This window comes from Trachemys scripta, chromosome 3 (genome assembly GCF_013100865.1).
Source record: "Trachemys scripta elegans isolate TJP31775 chromosome 3, CAS_Tse_1.0, whole genome shotgun sequence".
NCBI lineage: Eukaryota > Metazoa > Chordata > Testudines > Emydidae > Trachemys > Trachemys scripta.
Window position 1 is genome coordinate 14,829,823 of NC_048300.1, and position 20,693 is coordinate 14,850,515.

General features: G+C 39.7%; 1 protein-coding gene across 3 annotated transcripts in view; it reads right to left on the reverse strand.

Moving 5' to 3' along the window:
* Nucleotides 1-713: 713 nt before the first annotated feature.
* KIF16B (kinesin family member 16B) overlaps nt 714-20,693 on the reverse strand; it is a 219,476-nt gene continuing 199,496 nt past the window's right edge. For all 3 annotated transcript variants that reach the window (XM_034764167.1, XM_034764168.1, XM_034764166.1), the window contains one exon: nt 714-2,014. In XM_034764167.1, coding sequence (XP_034620058.1) covers nt 1,856-2,014 — 159 coding nt within the window. In that variant the 3' untranslated portion in view covers nt 714-1,855. The remainder of the gene's footprint in view (nt 2,015-20,693) is intronic.

Here is a 20,693-nt window from a genome sequence, read left to right on the forward strand (position 1 = left end):
GTGTACAGTGCTCACTTTATGTCATTTTTTATTACAAATATTTGCACTACAAACATGATAAACAAAAGAAACAGTATTTTTCAATTCACCCCATACAAGTAGTGTAGTTTAATCTGTATCATGAAAGTGTAACTTAAAATGTAGATTTATTTTGTTACATAACTGCACTCAAAACCAAAACAATGTAAAACTTTAGAGCCTACAAGTCCACTCAGTCCTACTTCTTTTTCAGTCAATCACTTAGACAAACAAGTTTGTTTACATTTACGGGAGTGGTGGTTGAAGCATGAAGGGACATATGAATCTTTAGCGTATCTGGCACGTAAATATCTTGCGACGCCAGCTATAACAGTGCCATGCGAACACCTGTTCTCACTTCCAGGTGACATTGTGAACAAGAAGCAGGTAGCATTACCTCCTGCAAATTGTAACCAAACTTGTTTGTCTGAGTGATGGGCTGAAGTAGGATTGAGAGGACTTGTAGGCTCTAAAGTTTTACATTGTTTTATTTTTGAATGCAGTTATTTTTTGTACATAATTCTACATTTGTAAGTTCAACTTTCATGATGAAGATATTGCACTACAGTACTTGTATGAGGTGAATTGAAAAATACGATTTCTTTTGTTTTTTACAGTGCAAATATTTGTAATAAAAAATAAAATGAACACAGTGCACTTTGTATTCTGTGTTGTAACTGAAATCAATATATTTGAAAATGTTGAAAACATGCAAAAATATTTCAATAAATGGTATTCTATTATTGTTTAACAGTGCGATTAATCGTGATACATTTTTTAATCACTTGACAGCTCTACTTTTTACACAATCTATTATATATAACCTGTACATGTCCTCATTCCAGTTAATATTGTTTTTTTGTTCTATTATAATACAAAATGGATACTATACTGTATATACACGTGCAATTCTAAACAAGTCCTGAGTAATTTTAAAGTATTAGTAAAACCTCGTAAATTCTAATTTGTGCAACTAAAATTCAGATAAGTGTTACTCTATTGTGAAGAAACCATCTATTCCAAAATATATAGCTTTTTACCTTAGTTTTATGCATTGCTGAGACCTCATAAAGTGCACAGTATACAGTTACATTCCAGGTCATTAGAAAATGAGAAAAGATGCTGACCTCATTCTTGAATAACTATTGTTTCCTTTCTTTTAATTAATGGCAAGTGATTCATTCTGCATCTGTATAATCAAGCATGGAAGACTTTTACAGAGTTTGAATTAAAATCCTCTGCAGTACATATTTTGTAAATGTTCAAGTCACAGGTCTTTGATTCTTATAAGGAAAACTGTACAATCAAATAGTTAAACCGTGCTTCTTGGGATAAATAAATACCAATGGAGCGTGAGTATCATCTCAAATGCCACAATATGTTAAGGGGAAATGAAAAACAGGAAATAATCTTAAGAAACAGCTTGGTGGAAACTGAACATTAGAAAAACTCCCCTTATGACTACATAACCACAGTAAACAGGAGATAATCTTGCAGTACTATAATGAATTGTCTGAGCAAACGTAAAGGAAGCACTTTCACTAATGAGTGGATCCCAACACAGCATGAGAATTAGAATTTTTGTACATCATTACCAGAGCAACGAGCGCTAACAAATGTTTGTATATTCCATGCCAAGAAAACGCAGGCACTAAATACGACAACCGCTAAAGGATGAAGGTCGGCATTGTTGCATATCTGTTTTTAACTGGCAAAATTTCTGATGGAAATTTTCAGGCCTGAAGATTGATTCTTTATTTGCATTTTTCTGACACTACAGAATGGAAGGCACAGCTTTGGATTCTGCTCCACTGGCAAAGAGTCCCGGGCACAACAGTTAGCTGGTCCCGTGGCTGCTGTAGTCAAACACTCCTTTCTTGAAGAATGGTGAGAACTCACAGATGGTGTGTTTTGACAGGGTTGGTCCAACTTTATCGATGTGTAACGGAGATGATGGAGACTTGAGCATCATGCAGAAAAAGTTCCTGAGGTATTTCTGAGAAAAGAAATCCACTATGTCACAGTGTTTTCATGATCACTTTGGTTACAGTCATTTTGAAGAATTAAATACAAGACAAAATAAAAATAGTTAAACGAATCTCTGTGAACTTGGAAAAGTTCATTTTAATAATTAACCATATTTAAATACCATCCTATAAAACGTGTCTCTGAAATGTTTATGTTGTTGTCAGGTAATACAAAGAAATGTTTACTATATTCTTCTCCTCCCAGGATTGTTACTATTTTGTTCTACCTCCAGAGTCTCTGCTAATTATGGCTTACCAACATGCCTGGAAAAGAACACCCAAAGCTAGCAAATATTGCAGCAGGTCTGTAGGAATTTCCAACTCTGTAGGAATTTCACTAAATATGGATGCAAAAGAACTTAAGAAATCTTTTCAGCACCTCAGTACCACAATCATTAAATTGAAAAGGAATTGTTTTGATCAAGGTCATCTGTATAAATTATACGTGTTCCTTATTGTCCGGCTATACCGAAAAGGACAGGAGACACTTGATATGGTTTTAATAAGGCCGCAACTCTATTATTAAATGTCTGGGACTAACTGGCAGATAAAAGTGTACAGTGCATGTTCATTCAATAACTATCCCGGGGGCTTCTGCCACCCCACCCTCCTTTTCCATCCAGGTCTCCCAGCCAACCCATTGCTGGGACCTTATCCACCCCTCCTTGTAGGAGGGTTAAGGTGGGCTATAAGAAAGGGCAGTTGGCTCCCTACCAGACCATTCATAGGAGCCCCTGACTCTCCCCACCTGTAAAGCACCGTTCCCCCTTCCTCAGCCAACCAGACAATAGCCTCCCCCACGTAAAGGTGTGGTGCAGTAATGATCTCTGAACTGAGTCCTTTTAGTGAAATCCACCCTAAAACTGTCTAAAATAAATACAAAATGCAAGAAGTGTTCCGGTTCCAAACAGTAATATTTACCAACCGTTCCACGAATTGTATCCATTTATATCTTGTGAAATTGTGACAGAAACAACATAAAGATCACTTTTGCAAAACCAATGGGGTTTTCTTTAAGTAAGGTTTTGGGGGGGAACATGAACCTTTAGTGTGATTTAACAAACAGCGCTTGAAATGTTCAAATGAAATGTGGTAGATAAAACATATGCTGAGGCAGACACACAGACCTGTACGAAAGAGTAACCAAAAATATCACCTCCCTGATTCCATGCAAATAGCTGCAAGGGAAATCTGATCTAAAGTAAAAGGATAAAGTCTTTTGCTCTGCTACAGACTGGATTAAAAAGATAACTGACTTGTCATATCTTTAGATATTACACACTAATCATGTATTCGGGGGAAGAAATCTATTTAGTACAATATCCTATGATTAATGTGATGTTCAGTTACCTGAATGCAGCATACAGCCCTAATCAATCCATTCTGGGAAGCAATCACCCTAATTAAAGCCCACATTGCCTGCTCTCTTTTCAAGAAGAACTTCTCCATAATAAAACAAGCTATTTATCCATTTGCTGTTAAGAGTCTTGGAAACAAACTATATTAATATCACGGGATGCAGGATAACAAAAAAGCAGCTGGCACATAAGCTATTCTCTTGGCAGGACTGGTCGATTTTCTTTTTTATTCAGATCTCCCACAGGTTGTATTAATGTTCACAAAAAAAAAAAAATTCATTACGAAAATGCCTTCAAGATGAATTCCAACAGACTAGGAGATAATTTAAAGCAGGCAACAGATGTTGTGTCAACATTTGTCATAATTAGTTCACGAAGTAGGGTCCCTTAAAAAAAAATCCCAACCCGATAAAGCCTGAAGGATGAATAGGGAAGTAAATCAAATGTAAAAATATAACACTCTGCTCGAGTTTTAGTAGTGGAAAGTTACTGCAGTATTTCCAGTCTACTGGATCTGAAGGTTCACAGAGGGTACCAATTTTTTAGTCACAGTCATCAGAAAGGAAATCGTATTCACCTTGGTCTGCGTGGCCAGGTGATTTACTGCCATGCCTTTCCTGTAAAGCCACTATTCTTGCTGTAGGCTGGGCAATTCTAATGGTAGTACAAAGAAGGCCTGTGCTAGGCGAGTATATGTATGTGAAATGAAAATGGTAACAGCAGCAACTACTGTTTCACATGATTTTTCCAGATCTGCACAGAAATCATCATTGGAACACTACAGCTAGCTGGAAAGTGGAAAACAAATTGTGAAAATGTTACTCCCCCCACCCCCCATATTTTTTTGCTGAAATTTCATTTTGAAGTAAGATTTCAACGCCATATATTGCACTCTAGTAACACCATATACTGTATGTCAGTATGTGCTACCTTGTTTAATAGCCTCTGGATCCGGGCTCGTATGCAGCACTGATGTTGCAGTGCAGTCTGGGGCTGTTGAGCCCTTCACACAGGGCCGGCTCCCGGGTTTTTGTTGCCCCAAGCAGCAAAAAGAAAAAAAAGCAAAAAAAAAAAGCCGCGATCGCGATCTGCTCTACTGCCGCTGCTTCAGTCTTCGGCGGCAGGTCCTTCGCTCCAAGAGGGAGCGAGGGACTCACTGCCGAATTGCCGCCAAAGACCCGGACGTGCCGCCCCTCTCCCTTGGCTGCCCCAAGCACCTGCTTGCTGGGTTGGTGCCTGGAGCCAGCCCTGTCTTCACCCCATACTGGCTGGTCCAGATGTGCTGGTTGGAAGTTAAAGATTCCATAGTACAGTGAAACGTGTCCTAGACCACATGTGAAACTAAGGTTATGCACATTGTTGTCATGACTTCCTATCCAGTCACTACACTAACAATGCCTAACTCAATGCCTTGCTATCCCCCAAATGTGGAATGTACTACAGTATATCAACATCTATTTCTAGTCTTGCAGTGTTAACTTCGAAAGTTAACTATCGAACTCACTATTACGAATATTCCAAGAGACATGTTCTTATGACTTATTTTATTTTTCATTCTGGTAAATGCTTTCAGAATAGCAAAAATTACAATATTCACTTGTTCTGGATTATTTAGTCTAGCAATCAGTGTTCAAAATGTATGTCTGAGTTCATGCTGCTACTAGTGTTTACACTGTTAAATTGTTGGCTTACAAGACACCCACTGTAATTGTAAATATCTATGTGTTTTCCAATGATGGCAATGGAATCTTGGCATTAGATGGACAGCCCTTATACTTAAACACTTTAACATATATATCTACATATATTATCAGTCATTTGGTCCAAGAATACACTAAGAAATATGGAAGATGACTTTGTAAAGGAATTTTATTACCACTATGTTAGGAAATGTTTAAAGCAGGAATCCATTCAGTTTTATTCTTAGGTTCAAAGCATGTGTCCCCAAGATTTGAAAGGTGATGGTTCTGCCCTTTTGGTTTGTCCTACATTTTCACGTCCTTTAGACTGACGAACTTCAGATCTATATTATGTGAACTACACAAACTTAAACCTCAAAGCTTTAACCTTGCATGACCAGTATCCCTGCAGGAGAAAAACTTACAGAAAGCTTTGTAAGCCTCACGGTTACTTCTTTTGTTGAATGGGCCAAGCTACTTTCCCTCCATTTTCATTTGGTGAATGGTGAAATTATAACCATTTCAAGTCTTAAAAAACTATTATTTGAATAGGGTTCATTCTATAACTGTAGGCCAGTGTTCATCTGATGTGCAATGTCACTCTAATGATTTTTGCACTACCTCACTACGTGGGGACCTCATAATTTTACATATTTTAACATGAATCCATAACTTAATTTAAAAGTATTAAAACTGAAACGTTTTCTGGAATGTAAAAGGATTCTTATCTTCCGTTCGGTTGTGACATATTAACAGGGAACACAACTCAATTACATTGTTCTCATATGTTAAAAAGAGTGACAGCTTCTGAGACCAATAGCAGAGTTAGTAAGAATTAGATTTATTTTTATTGTATTAATCTTCGCATTGTTTTAAAACTCATCAGCTACAGTACTTATAGAAAGCGAAAGAAACTTCCAGCATCAGGGGTTTGGACTCTAGGGTCCTTCCCAAACTTACTAACTATTTTTTATAGCAGGTTTCTTGTCATACTGGGCTTCACAACCCCCAAATTAATGAAATATTTTGCACTTGTATTTAAAGGAGCTCACAGTTTTACAAACCTTAATGAGTTAAGCCTTACAGAGCTGGGTGAGGTAAGGAATAATCCTCACTTTATAGTTGAAGAAATTGAGGTACAGATGTTAATACATTTGCCCGTGGTCTCACAAAGAATCAGTGGCAGACTCAGGAAAAGTAATGCCTGTCTTGTTCACCCAACTCCTATCACTGAACCATCCTTCCCTTTATTAAAATGCTAGTCTTGCTTAGCCCCAGTCATATAACTACTATATAATCTGTTAACAAGAGGAGAATGTTACAAGTTTTAAGCCAAATCTTGGTTTAAACTATTCATAGAAGAAAACCAGATGGCTATTTTCTATAGAAAAGATGGAAATATTATAAAAAGGGGCAGATTTCAAGCTCACTCACTCTGAATAACACATTACTCTGCAATCAGTACATGTGATTTCAATGGGAGTACCTCAGCCTTTGATACTCCTAAGCAAGGGTATTAGAATCTAGTGCAAAATGAGCAGGTAAACTGGAGTCTGGTTAGCTATGAGGGCTTCCAAGCAGTGACAAAAAGAAAGAAAGATCTGCTTAAATGGCAGAGACTCTAAAAGACTCTGATTGTTCAGGCATCCAGTGTCACTGCACAAGTCAGAATGTTAGCCAGCTTGATCTTCCTCAAATCATTAGATCCATCTAATGGGGGAAAAGGGGAAACACCTTCAGGTGTTTTCTCTACCATTTAATTTTAAAAAGGTTAAACGTATTAGTTCTTCTCGCTCCCTCCCAGAGGTGTCATGAGGAGTAACTGATGTTTTTCTGCAGTGGTTTTCAGATGTGAAGCACTATATAAAATGTCAAGTATTATTACAAACTATAGGAATCTGTTAAGAAGCAGCCTTCTGGAGATGGCATGCTGACACACACAGACGGGAGGCTGTGTCTCATGGAGAGACAGGATTTGCAAAGCGCACGATCTGAGGTGATCCTACAAAAGGAATGGTGAGGTCTAAGGGTTTCATGTCTTCTCTCTAGAACTGTGCTTTGCAACATTTAGTCATTTCTGATTGCTCCCTTGGCTTCTCTTCCTTGCAAACGGGCAAGAGTCACAGGGAAGAATGGAGCTGCGGGGTTGCAAACTGAACTAATTCTGAACCACTGGGACATTATCTAGTTCTTAGGTAGATAATAAATTGGAACTGGCTATTTGGAAACCGGTAGAAGGTGGGAATGGGAGGGCATTGAGGGTTAGTAGCAGCTGGAACTAAGAATGGGTTAGAACTATTGTCTCACATTGCCGTATTTTCTGGCTGCATACAAGACTGCTTTGACATAGGACTCCTTCCCACTGTGGCTCCCTGATATCACCCTAACAACTGTTTCTTAATCCAGCCCTTAGGCTAGTGAACAGCATGGGACAAGCATGTCTATTATGCATGTCAGTCTAGGGATCAGAGTAAGAACTGGCACACAGCCTAGAGCAGGGGTCACAAACTCAAATGATCACGAGGGCCACATGAGGACTAGTGCATTGGCCCGAGGGCTGCTTCACTGACAACCCCCCCTCGCTGCCTCTGGCCCCGCCCCCACTCCACCCCTTCCATGAGGCCCCACCTCTTCTCCACCTCCTCCTCCAAGCGGTTTTAATAATATATATACACTCAGTAAAGCCCCCCTCACTGCACTGGGCTGCATTCACCACTCCACCCCTACTCTGCCTCTTCCAGGGGTGGCAGGTTTGTAGAAATTTTGGTGGTGCCCAAAACCTGCCACCCAAACTCCGCCCCCACCTGCCTAAGGCTCTGGGAGGGAGTTTGGATGGGGGAGGGGGCCAGGGGCACAGACTCTGGGATGGAGTTTGGGTGCTGGGTGCAGGCTCCGGGCTGGGGCAGGGAGTGGGGGTGCAGGCTCTGGGATGGAGTTTGGGTGCTGGGTGCAGGCTCCGGGCTGGGGCAGAGGGTGGGGGTGCAGGCTCTGGGATGGAGTTTTGGGATAGGAGGGGGTGCAGGGGTGAGGGCTGTGGGGTTGGGGATGAGGGGTTTGGGGCATTGGAGAGGCTCAGGACTAGGGCAGGGGAAGGGCAGCCTGCCCTGACCTTAGTGGAAGGGGCACTAGGACCCTGCGGCAGCAAGTGATGCGGGAAGCCGGCAGAGCAGACCATGAGCTGCAGGCTCTGGGGCAGTGAAGGGGCAGCAAGTGAGGCTGGGGGACACTCGGTGGAGGTGCGTGGGGGCGGCAGGCGGGGCCGAGGGAGAGACCCAGCCCCAGACATTGGGGAGCAACGCACGGGGAGCTTAGCTGCCACATAAAATAACTTGGGGCGGGGGTTTGGCGGCGACAGGAAGTAACTGGGGGGGGGGCAGCGCAGGGAGCTTGGAGGGCCGCAGGGAAGACTCCGCGGGCTGCATGTGGCCCACGGGCCGCGTGTTTGAGACCCCTGGCCTAGAGGCAGCAGGAAGGTGTCAGAGCTCAAGAGGGCAGGGAGTGGAGTAGGATAGGGCCATGTGCTGTCTACAAATAGCATTCTTATCCCCAACTGCCTCAGCATTAAACCCACAAATGCACCATAGGGATGTTCTCCATGCTTTCCAAGATACACAAACAAGGGAACCCAGGCAGACCCATCATATCTGGCCATGATACTTTTACTGACGGAATATCGGGACTCTCAGAAACAATCCTCAAACCACTCACCACACAAAGGACCAGCTTCCTCCAGGACACAGCTGACTTCCTCCACAAACTCCACAACATTAACAACTCCTCTCAGAACACCATCCTTGCCACCAAGCACGTCACCTCCGTATACACTGTCATCCCTCACAATCATGCCATAGCTGCCTCCCTCAAATATTTACCTGACAATAGACAACCCTCAGATAGTCACCCCAAAACACATCTCCAAACTCATCCATTTCATCCTCACTCATAATAATTTTACATTCAACAACAAACACTTAGTCCAAGCTATGGGAACAGGTATGCGGATGGCTCCCCAATATGTCAACCTTTTCATGAGCAACCTTGAAGAAGAATTTATGGACAAATGCATGATAAAATCAGTGATCTATTTCATCCTCTGGACAGATGACAAACTCCCTCATAGATATTTACCACAACTTCAACCACACCACCTATTCATTAAACTCTCTCTGGAATACCTCCCACAACAGCATCAACTTTCTGGACACCACAATCAGCTTCAATAATGGAACCTTACACACAACTATATACAAGAAACCCACAAGAAACCTTCATAGATCCAGTAACCACCCCAAACACACCAAAAAATCTGTTATCTACAGTCAGGCACTCAGATACCAAAAAATATGCTCTGAGGATAAAAGTCTGGGATATACACTTTAATATGCTCAACACCATCTTCACCTTACAAGGATGCTCCACTAAAGAAGTAGAACAGGCCACCCAAATATCCCAAGGGAGCCTACTTTAATACAGAAATAAAACCCCCTCTGACCACACACCCCTAGTTGCCACTTATCACCGACACTGGGATCCATACTCAAAGGGCAAAGAAAGAAAGAAAGAAAGAAAGAAAACATCGTTCCTGAATCCCCTCTTCTGACCTTCAAACAATCCCTCAACCTCTCTAAACGCATAATCAGAAACCAACTCCCCACAGACCAAGACACACCAACTCATAGCGGTACCAGACCCTGCCTGAACAACAGATGCAAAACCCGCAGACATATCTCCAGTGCTACAATGATCAACGGCCCTGATAATACACCTTTCAAGATCCATGCCTATCACAACATGCGGTATACCTCATCCAATGCACTGACTGCCTCGATAGCAACTATGTGGGTGAAACCAGACAATCACTACGCTCTCAGATGAACTCACACAGGAAAATGTTAGAAGACAAAAACACCACATCACTTGTGGGTGAACACTTAAAACGATCACTCTATATCTGTCCTATCAGTCCTCATCATCACATAAAACCTGCACAACACTTTCAAAAGACAAGCCTGGGAGCTTACATTCATAACTTTGCTGGACACTAAAAATCATGGACTGAACAGACACACTGTATTTATTATTAAATAAACTGCTTATAAAAACAGCCTATAACCCACTAACAACTCTCCCAGATGCTTCCTCCCCCACTCTCTTTCCTTCCTATGACTGGAGAGGTGTTAACGGCCCACTTTACATTGCATGGCTCCTTGAAATATGCGTTAACTGCTTATGCTAAACAATCTGTTCCACTTTGTATTTAGCTTTGACACTCTGGGGCGTGGTCTACACTACAAACATACCTCTGTATAAACACATCCCTTGGGGTGTGAAAAATCCCCACCCCTGAGCGATGCAGTTATACTGACTTTAACCCCATGTAGACAGTGCTACGTCCGCAGGAGAGCTTCTCTCACCAACATAGCTACCACCTCGAACACAGGTGGAGTTTTTAAACCAACGGGGGAGAGCTCTCGCCCATCTGCTGAGTCTTGACTAGACGCGCTACAGAGGCACAGCTGCATCTCTGCAGCTGCGCAGACTGAAATTTGTAGTGCAGACCTGGCTTGGGTATGCTTCCCAGACCTAAAGAAGAGCTCTGTGTAAGCTTGAAAGCTTCTCTCTCACCAACAGAGGCTGGTTCAATACAATATTGTATCTCACTCACCCTGTCTCTAAGAGTTAAACAGTCAGACTTGCATTCAAGGTTCTTCTTACAAGAATGCTTCACCCACCCTTGCTAAAAATACATTGGCATCAGTTCTTTTCCAAGTTATCTTGGAACATATTGCAAGATATCCTAAAATCAACTCTAGAGTAAAATATATGAGCATACTAGCTTGTGTTATTCAATATCTTGAGTTACATTTAATGCACTTTATATAGTGATTAGTCCCCTCTAGATCCCCACACTACTGTAAATACACTGAGGTCACTGTGGGCAGTTTCAATTTTATATGAAGGGGAAAAAATCTTAGTGCCTGAGAAAATATTTAGTGTTTAAAAGCTGTTATTTCTTTGAAAATCTAAGCACAAATGATACCTTTCTAGAAATGTTACAGTATCATCTGGTCCTGTATCTTTTGTACGGAAAGAATCAAGTTCTGGACTTTGCTTATAACAAAACAGCACTGTCATTAGTGGACAAAGTTATGGAAATCTCATTTTAATAAAAGAAACTGTAAATACCTCTGTATCTATTATAATTCTACACACATCCATCAATATTAAACCAGAGCCCTTCCCCTGCAATTAGATAATTTCTGTAAGCACAAAGATAAGAGGTTGATGAGGACATACAGGAGAAAGAAGAATGACACATAAATGGATTTAAAGCAGCACACCACAACTTCATTAATTACAATATTAAAGGGAGGGTGACCTGCCCCAAAGTTCCAGGCATTCACTGCGTCCGGTGCTTAGTGAAATGGCCTCACGCTACACAACCAAAAAATATGAAATGGATTCCTTTAGCCAAACCCTTGCTACTCAATTCATGATTCAGCCTAATGCTGAATTGTATCACCTGCCCCTCCCACCCAAGCAATACTGTTTCCTGGTAGTGGTGTTTTCAATCTTTTGAAGGTTAACAGAGTTAAGGCTGCTTACACATATTTCCTACCAATGCAATTGTAAAAAATCAATCAAGACAATCACCATTTAATATCCAGATCAACCTCAATTTGCATGCTTTACCACCCACAGATTACAATTCCTAACACCCACTCAGACGTCTCACCTCCACAACAAACTATCTTTCAGTTCCACCAGACAGCCATGCATAATGCACATAACCAATTCTTCAGAATCTCACACATGCAATCTTAACTCTGGCCTCACCAAAATTAAGTTCTCTTGCTGACAGACAGGTTTTGGATGTCTACAATGTGTGAATGAAGAAAATCCAAGGTTGCAGTTACAGGGACTCCCCAGGGAGGAGGAACCAGAGAGAGAAACTTGCTGGGGAGGGAGGGAGGGAGGGAGAGTGTGTGTGTGTGTGTTGCAGAACGGACATCAGAGCAGTGTGTGTGTGTGTGTGTGTGTGTGTGTGTGTGTGTGTGTGTGTGTGTGTGTGTGTGTGNTGTGTGTGTGTGTGTGTGTGTGTGTGTGTGTGTGTGTGTGTGTGTGTTTTGCAGAACGGACATCAGAGCATCACTGCTTCTCCTGTAAGCTGGTTGTGTTTGCTAGGAAACCATGAATACAACAGTTATGATGAATAATGCTAATAACTTTTTTTAAACTAGTCTATGTCTGAGTTGTGTGCAGGTACATATAGACCTGAACTTCAACACATTAGAAGTAACCCGTTTGTTAGTGGGACCTGAAGGAAATATTAGACTGCAAGTCTAAATTTAAAAAAATGAATAACGGAACTCATGTTACTGAAAATATTTGTTATTCTCCAAAAAATTAACTCTGCCCAAGAGCAAGTGTTGTGACTCTGGTGCACGTCCACAACTTTCTGCTTAAGTAACAAAAAGGATTTAACTCCCATTAGAACTACGAATCTGAGCACAACCTGAATTATGGAGGACGCCATTCTCAGCAGATGTAAGTCAGTGCAGTGTCAGTGAAGTTATGAAAATGTATACTAATGAAGGATCTGGCCCAGAGTTGCTACAGATGTCTTCATAATATACACACAGCACAAAGATCTGGGATAACATATTCAAAAGTGCCTACGTGACTTAGGAACTTAAGTCTGATTTTCAGAATTGACCTAGGCACTCAGGAGACTAAGTCCAAACAAAACTCAATTTTAGTCAGTGATAACAAACAACTTGAATTCGATACATTAATATTAAATTTTTCTTAACATAAAAAGCATTCTGTCAGAGGCTGGTTAAAATTCAAGGTGAAACTGCTATTTTATCTTTGCAAAACCAAACTTTTCATTATAGTTATTTAGATAATTTTTCTGTTCAAGTCTAACAGCATGAGCACATTATGTTGAATTATTATTATCCAGCATCAGTTGAATTAACTTCTAAAGTCAGTCTAGTTCATGAACTGCAATAATATTCTGCTTGATATTACATTTAACAAATGAAATTCATTTACAATCTATGGGACTTAATATATTTTACAATGTCTGCATGTTAAGAGGTTACATTCATTAGCTTTACGTAGTTCCAATAAAAACCATACCCATAGCCTGTCACAGAACAACTGTGATTTAGAGTTGCGATATCTGTGTGAATCTGCTTTTGGAAGTAAAAGGCCATATTAAAAAGATCAAAACAGACCGAGCTAGTGAAGGAAATCAATCTTTTCTCTAGAGCACAAGTCAAAACAAATCCTGTCAAAACCTTTTCACAGACTGCAACAAAGGAATTCAATTTACTACACATCCCTTGGCCAGCAGTGACAGCATGTCATCTGCTGGAGTGGCCTTGGCAAATAGCTACCAAAGTACTTGACATGCATCACCTTCAGCTTCCTCTGGTGAAATCAAAAACTGGAGGATGACTGATAAACTTGCCTCATAAAAAGGACAGCACTGAGTTGCACCTTGTGTCCTTGATCAAGAGCTCACTTTATTGATACACTCAGCTCCAGACTGTGGCGGGTCGTTATTGGGAAGCTATACAGGTATGGCAACTATTCAACTTGCTTTGCAAGAGGATATTGAGGAATATGTCTTGAACTGACAGCAAAACAAAATATAACTATTACAAGCACTAATGTGAAATTAAACTAAGTCTGAAATGGGTTAACTCATAAATTTTGTAATCAACATTAATGGTGCCCTCCTTTTTACGATACTTTAAGAAAATTTGTGAAAAGGCTGAAAATTCTGAATGATTGAGCCTATGTTTTCCTTTGAAAAGACAATATATTGCCCAAGAAAGTTTATATTTTTATCGCAAAAAATCCAGTGCACCTTGGTCCCACCTATTTTTTTCTGCCTGTGGCACACAACATTTCACTCTCCTGAATGTTGTAATTCTTTGGTCTAATTCTGATTGTTGGGTGTAGTGCGAAGATGGCTGGATGGTGTTTAACGGCAGTGATATACTGGAGGTCAGACTAGGAGATCTGGTGGTCCTTTCTGGCCTTAAATCTATGACTCGAGAGGGTGCCTGAAGTTAAACAAGTGAAGTCATATTTAGGAACCTAAAAGCTGTTTGAGGGGTATTTATAACAGTCAAAAGTAACGTTAGACATCCAGGTTTGCAAATCAGGTTTGAAAACCCAATTCTGCAAGTGCCCGACAGTAAATTACTTTTGGTCACTGGATTGAAGTGAATCAATCCAATAGGTTATTTCCAGTTACCAATCCATTCAAGTCTAGTAGACCACTTTTTAGGCTAACTTGGAGGTTTGAACTGAACTCTTCTAGAAAATAATCCCAGGTTTCCATTCATGAACTGATCAACTCTTCCCCCACCAATATAATTAGAATACAATATTTTGTACATGCTCTGTTCTGTTTGAATCTCAATGGAGTTTATTCACACTATATTTCGTAACCTGCATGTAGATTAAGGTAGAGTATGCAAGTGTTTGGTGCATGTAAAAATCTTAGTTTCTTCTTATTTGTATCTATTAAATGTAATTATTAGGAAAAATCATTCACTTTTTGAAGATGGTGTCCGATACAAGATGACAGTGCCACCCAAAAATATTGGAATGTTTAATCTCTTCACTGCTGACAGCTGCTAAAACACTAAAGACTGCCACTTCAAAGGGGATGTACCAGGTGCTTCTGGGCAACCCTGGTGGTGCACCGCGAGTCATGAACCTGGTGTGTCATACAGCATCAAAGTGGCTAACTAAATAGGTTTTATTTCCTGCACGCAAGCCACTGCTTCATTTATTATTTTTGTTTTTAAAAATATTTTCTTAATGCAAATATAGCTTATAAGAGGCCAAATCTAGCTACACCTCTACCTCAACATAACGTTGTCCTCGGGAGCCAAAAAATCTTACCACATTATAGGTGAAACTGTGTTATACTGAACTTGCTTAGATCCACCCGAGTGTGCAGCCCCGCTCCCCCGGAGCGCTGCTTTACCGCGTTATATCCGAATTCGTGTTATATCGGGTCGCATTCTATTGAGGAAGCGGTGTATCTATAGCTAAAACTATCATCCTAGAAATGCGTTAACATATTTGATATTCACAAAATCAACCTACTATGCTCTCCTTTCTGGGCTAGTGTTGGTTTCTTTCCTATCGGAGCCTCTGTTATAGTACCGCTCTTATTCTGGGGAATTAAAAAAAAATGCTTCTCCAAAACAAGCGACATTTCAAAGTTCAGACGGACTCTGAGACCATGCAACTGGCACCTTCTCCAGTACAATCAAGTGCTGCAAATCTCCAATATTGTTTGCTTTTTCAATAGCAAAATGAGCAGGTACATAGGCACATGTATAATGAAAAGAAAAGTTTCAATCTTTCTTTGAATGGTTTCTAAATTTATTCTCAACACTTTAAAAACTACCTGGGAGAGCTGCTTCTAAGGGCAGTAGTTACTTTCATACTATCATAGGCCTACAATCAAATTGGAAGAACCACGCTAATGAGAAGCTGGCTTTAAAGCTCTTCCTAAAGCTCTGATATTAAGGAAGCTGTTGCAAGCTCATCACTAGAATCTAACAATTGTCTTTTAATAATCACTTTGAACTGACATCTAATCAGTAGCTTTGACAGCTCTTTGTACTTGGGTTCACTGGCATGAAAGTCAACCAGAAAAAGGCAACTTTTATTTACCACACTTGACTTTGATTACCACTTTTTTTTTTTTTTATACAGTACTCATCTTCTCAATTTGCCTGTAAATAATGTGAACTAGGTTATCTCAGGTAACAAACAGATTGGAGTTGGGGTGTTAAACACCTGGCCCATTTAATGCACTTGTATAGCCGGCATTGTATATTCAAATATACAGAAAGTGCAGAATAATGGTGTTAATCTGTCTTTGTAAAGTGCTTTGAGATCTACGGACCTAAATCTTGCATTTCTATAAACTGGAGTGTAGGTCTTTGTGTTTAGGAGAAGAAAAACAGTGGATGTTGCAAATGGGATATATTGGGGAAATGGGTGGGGGCAAGTAATGCTTGGCGCGTAGTGACATTTCCTTAGCCAATCCCTCCTAAGGGGAATACATCTAGCTAACCAACTAAAGCAACTACATTCTACTGAAAACACATTTTGCAACCAAAATGGAAACAGACAAATGTATTGAAACATCTTTTCCATTTTGGTTTATTTACCAGTTTAAAACCCAAAACTGTCTACATTCCTTGTAGTTTTAGCAACAAAAATAGGATAGTACAGTCTATTCTTATTTACAGAAGTCTAATTGCATGAAAGGGAAAATACACACTAACTTTTATTAACAAAATTAATCAACAAAATTTTTGGCTGTTTCAGTTAAGGCAGATTTAATCAAGCAAAGTTGGCTCTAAAGTGAAGTTACAGTCGTTAAGCAACTGAACAATTAATTTAGAGTTTTACCCTAAACAGGTCTCTGATGAAACAATTAATGGACTGCAAATAGACCATTTATTATTGCTAAAGCTCAGAATTTAGATTTACCATAGGTAATTTTGAATAAACAATTAGTCTCTCTCAGTTCTCTAGAAGAAAAGAGATTTCTCTGTGCAAACTTACCAGCAGTAATTCAAAATACACACAAGAGACGTGGATGTCCTGTGTTATATTAAAAAATTCAATGCCAAAAGCCTCTGAATTATAAATATGTAGACTGGTCAAAGGTTACAAAGACTACTCTTTGGATAATTTAAGTCACATTTTCCTATCAATGAATTTACTGAAAAAGTTTTGAACTTCTGAGGACCAGAACACATTAAGATACATATAAACTTCAAGTAATTTTTATGGTGATTCTGTTTTGTAGTTAACAACCATGACTTTAATTTGAGGCTGTCTGAACCCTTTTCATCCAAACGGCCCCAACATGTGACGAGGACCCATGCAGACCACAACCTTCTGCGTCTCCTTCTCTCAAAACACAGGTTCTCTCTCAAATGCCACCCACTCACCCAAGCCAAAAGAGAAGTCTCGCATGAAGTTTCCAAAGATATTCTGGCCCTGTTTGGGTTGAAAAATGCCATAAAAATCCTCATACTACTTCAGTATTTTACTTCCTGTTTTGGCTGGAACCAGAAACAACAGAAGTATATGAAAATTACATTAAACTGATACTTAACTACCAGTGATTCCTGAAAAAGAATGCATTTGCCAAATGTTGCTATCATTGCGGAAAGCTTCCTTGCGGAAAACTTCCTTGACCAAAGCCAGTCAAGGGAAGCCAATTAAAATACGTGTGTTAAATCATCAAATAGTTTATGCTACTGCATAGTTCAGGTTAAATGTTTAATTCATTTTGAAGTTGAACAGTGGAAAATCATCCGGTAAGATAAGTTCCACTCAGAGAGTCTTCAATGTTTCAGAACACAGAGCTGTGACCAAATATTGCAACCAGTTACAAACTGGTTCTGATGCAAAGTGAGGAAGCCACAAGGATATCTCAGCTGCTGATGATTCAAGGAATAATTCTTGTAGACAAACTGTTGAATTTAGCCTGACATGGGAGTTTGCTTAAGGTACAGGATGCCTTAATCCGTAAATGGATACTGGATAGATACTGAACTAAACATTTTTAATTTGATGCAGTCTGGTTAATTCCAAAAAGTAAGAAAAACCTAAATTTTGCCTTGGCTCGAAAGAAGCAGTTGCTGCTCACCAGAGATGAGCTACTAATTGAATCTGTCAAGTATCAGAGGGGTAGCCGTGTTAGTCTGAATCTGTCAGCTTTCGCGGGTAAGAACGTGGATAAGAACCTCACTTCTTCAGATGCAAGTCTTGCATCTGAAGAAGTGAGGTTCTTACCACGAAAGCTTATGCTCCCAATACTTCTGTTAGTCTTAAAGGTGCCACAGGACCCTCTGTTGCTTTTTAATTGAATCTGATTAGTCATCAAAGTCTGTCTGGTCCTTGATAGGAGATGTTCAGGAAATAGTGACAGAAGTCAGAGTCTGTTCAAGATTACAAACACTACTGGAATGTAAACAACTGAATATCATTTATGAAGAGTGACCAGATTTTGTCATCCACCAGAGAAAAACACCTACTTCTGACCTTGACAAATCCAAGTTCAGTATTCATGCAGAACATTGTGATGGTGTAACACACAGTTGTGGCTGCATCCAATAAACTCAGTATAGAGACTCTGAAAAGAACATAACATTTTTGTTTTGCAGGGAGACAATTCAATCTCTCTTCTAAAAATCTTGTATTAACTCTACATTAGTCATATCAAATGACAAAATAAGATCATATAAATGTTTTGATGCGTATCATCTCCCAAGACTCAAGGGGAGATGGTGACGTATTATGAGATGCAATGTCATCAATATGTTGAAGACTACCAACTCTAGGATTCTTCTTCATTGGATTCAGGCATTTCTGTTTCTTTGCTCTCCCTGGCTGCAGCAGACGTGGGGATGTGGATGAAAGCTAGGTGTCAGAGTGAATATGGATAAGGAGAAGCTCATGATTGATGGCACGAGGAACTGGAGGCATATGTCTATTGATCATCAAGGTACTGTAGTCAGTCTTCAGTTTCGATGTATTTCCTTGCCAGAAATGCCTAGTTTTATATTCAGCTGGCCAAGGCATTGCATCACTTGCCACGGCCATCCATTCATTATTCACCTTCAGTTGAGGCTACTGAAATGTACTCTATCTTGAAGACCACATGAAAGTTTCAACTAGTGCAAAGTATAGCAACCAACGCTTTTAGAAAATCAGTAGTTTATAGTACATTACACCAACATGTTCTGCACTGCCAGTTTGCTTCCAGGTCTAATTCAAGGTGCTGTGATTATTAAAAAAGCCTTACTGATCTTGGAGCCAGTGACAGCCTCTGTCACTCTGTTCTACCAAGCTAGCTGCCGTACTTCAGGTGTCAGTTCACAGCACAGAAGTCATAGAAGCCACCAGCAAAGCACTGTCAGTAGCAGGGGCAAAGCTTCAGAATACACTGTCATTGGTAATCCAAAATATTGCACTTTTACAGTGTGTTACCACAAATCTTTGATCAGGCTTTTCCTGACAGTGGGTGTTAGTATCCAGTTAGACACTGGTCTCTTTAGTATTTCTTGTTAGGGATTACCGAATAATGTGGGAATATGTACAGTATGTATGGGGAAACAGTGTATTTATGTAAATAGTGTCCAGATCTTATGATAGCTGAACTATATATAGCTAATAAACAAGGTTTAAATGGTTTAATTTAATTAAGGTGGGTATAATACATTAAATATTAGAGACTATTTGTATGAGTATATCTAAAATTATAAATACTATATAACCAAGACCAAACCCCATCATTTTACAAAGCAGTTAGAATATTTAGATATACATGTATAAACATTGCAATAAAATCAATTAATAAAATCAACAAAGACAAGGGATTAAGTTACTGTGTGGGACACAAAATACAGAAGCTAATTCCAGCAATGAGAATGGAATATAACCATAGATTTAATAATATGAAAAGCATTTAAAATTACTGTAGAAGAATCTGAAGCAGGAAACAGATTATATTTTGAAATTGCACTGTTGGGAAAGCCCTTCAAAAGTCAGTGGGAAGAGAGGTTTGTGTTTCACAAAATGCTGTGGTTTGTAGAAAAAGATTAACTAAAAAGAAGAATCAGAAGGTTCAAGTAGGATACAATTTTCTTAGTTTTTGGAGATATCCTATCTCCTAGAACTGGAAGGGACCCCGAAAGGTCATTGAGTCCAGCCCCCTGCCTTCACTAGCAGGACCAAGTACTGATTTTGCCCCAGATCCCTAAGTGGCCCCCTCAAGGATTGAACTCACAACCCTGGGTTTAGCAGGCCAATGCTCAAACCACTGAGCTATCCCTCCCCCTCTTTTCTCTTTGTTCTGTTTAAACAGCACTTGTTATTTTAACTTAATGCAATGGCTCCAACTCTATATGGTCTTGCATCCCTGTGCAACCCCATTAGCTATAACAGGGTTGCAGAGTGGTGTACATTACTACAAAATCTGGTATCTCTCTCCCTCCCCCCCCAAATACCCTATATTAGAATGATGAATGAGCTATTGATGAAATACAGAATCCCCACAGGTGCCTGGTAGAATAGCTAGAAGGATTTGGAAGTTGGATCTGTGTACTGTATGCACACCCCAGCAACAGGATTTGAAAATTATCAGAAACATTGTTATGCTACAATCAAAGTTAATTCTAATACTAGCTCAGAGAGCAAAGTAAATTCAAAAGAAGTTAGATTACAAATAAAGCTCAATGAAGCCTAAAGAGTGCCTGCGTCTTCATCACCAGATATTCTGATATAGTAATTAAGATAAAATATTGCAAATCTTCAGTTAATAAATTGAGTTTATAGTAGGCAATCTTCTTTAAAATCTTACGCTGTGTAGAGACCATCTGTCTACACTGAACGCTTACTTCACCTCATCTACCACCTTTTCCTCCTTAAATAAATAAACCTCCTATGAACAAAACTAAAGATGCCTTTTTTTTTTTTTTAAAGACCAGAAGGATTTTTTTTATAAGCATGTTTCATTACTTTGCAATCTACTGCTGCCATCTCCT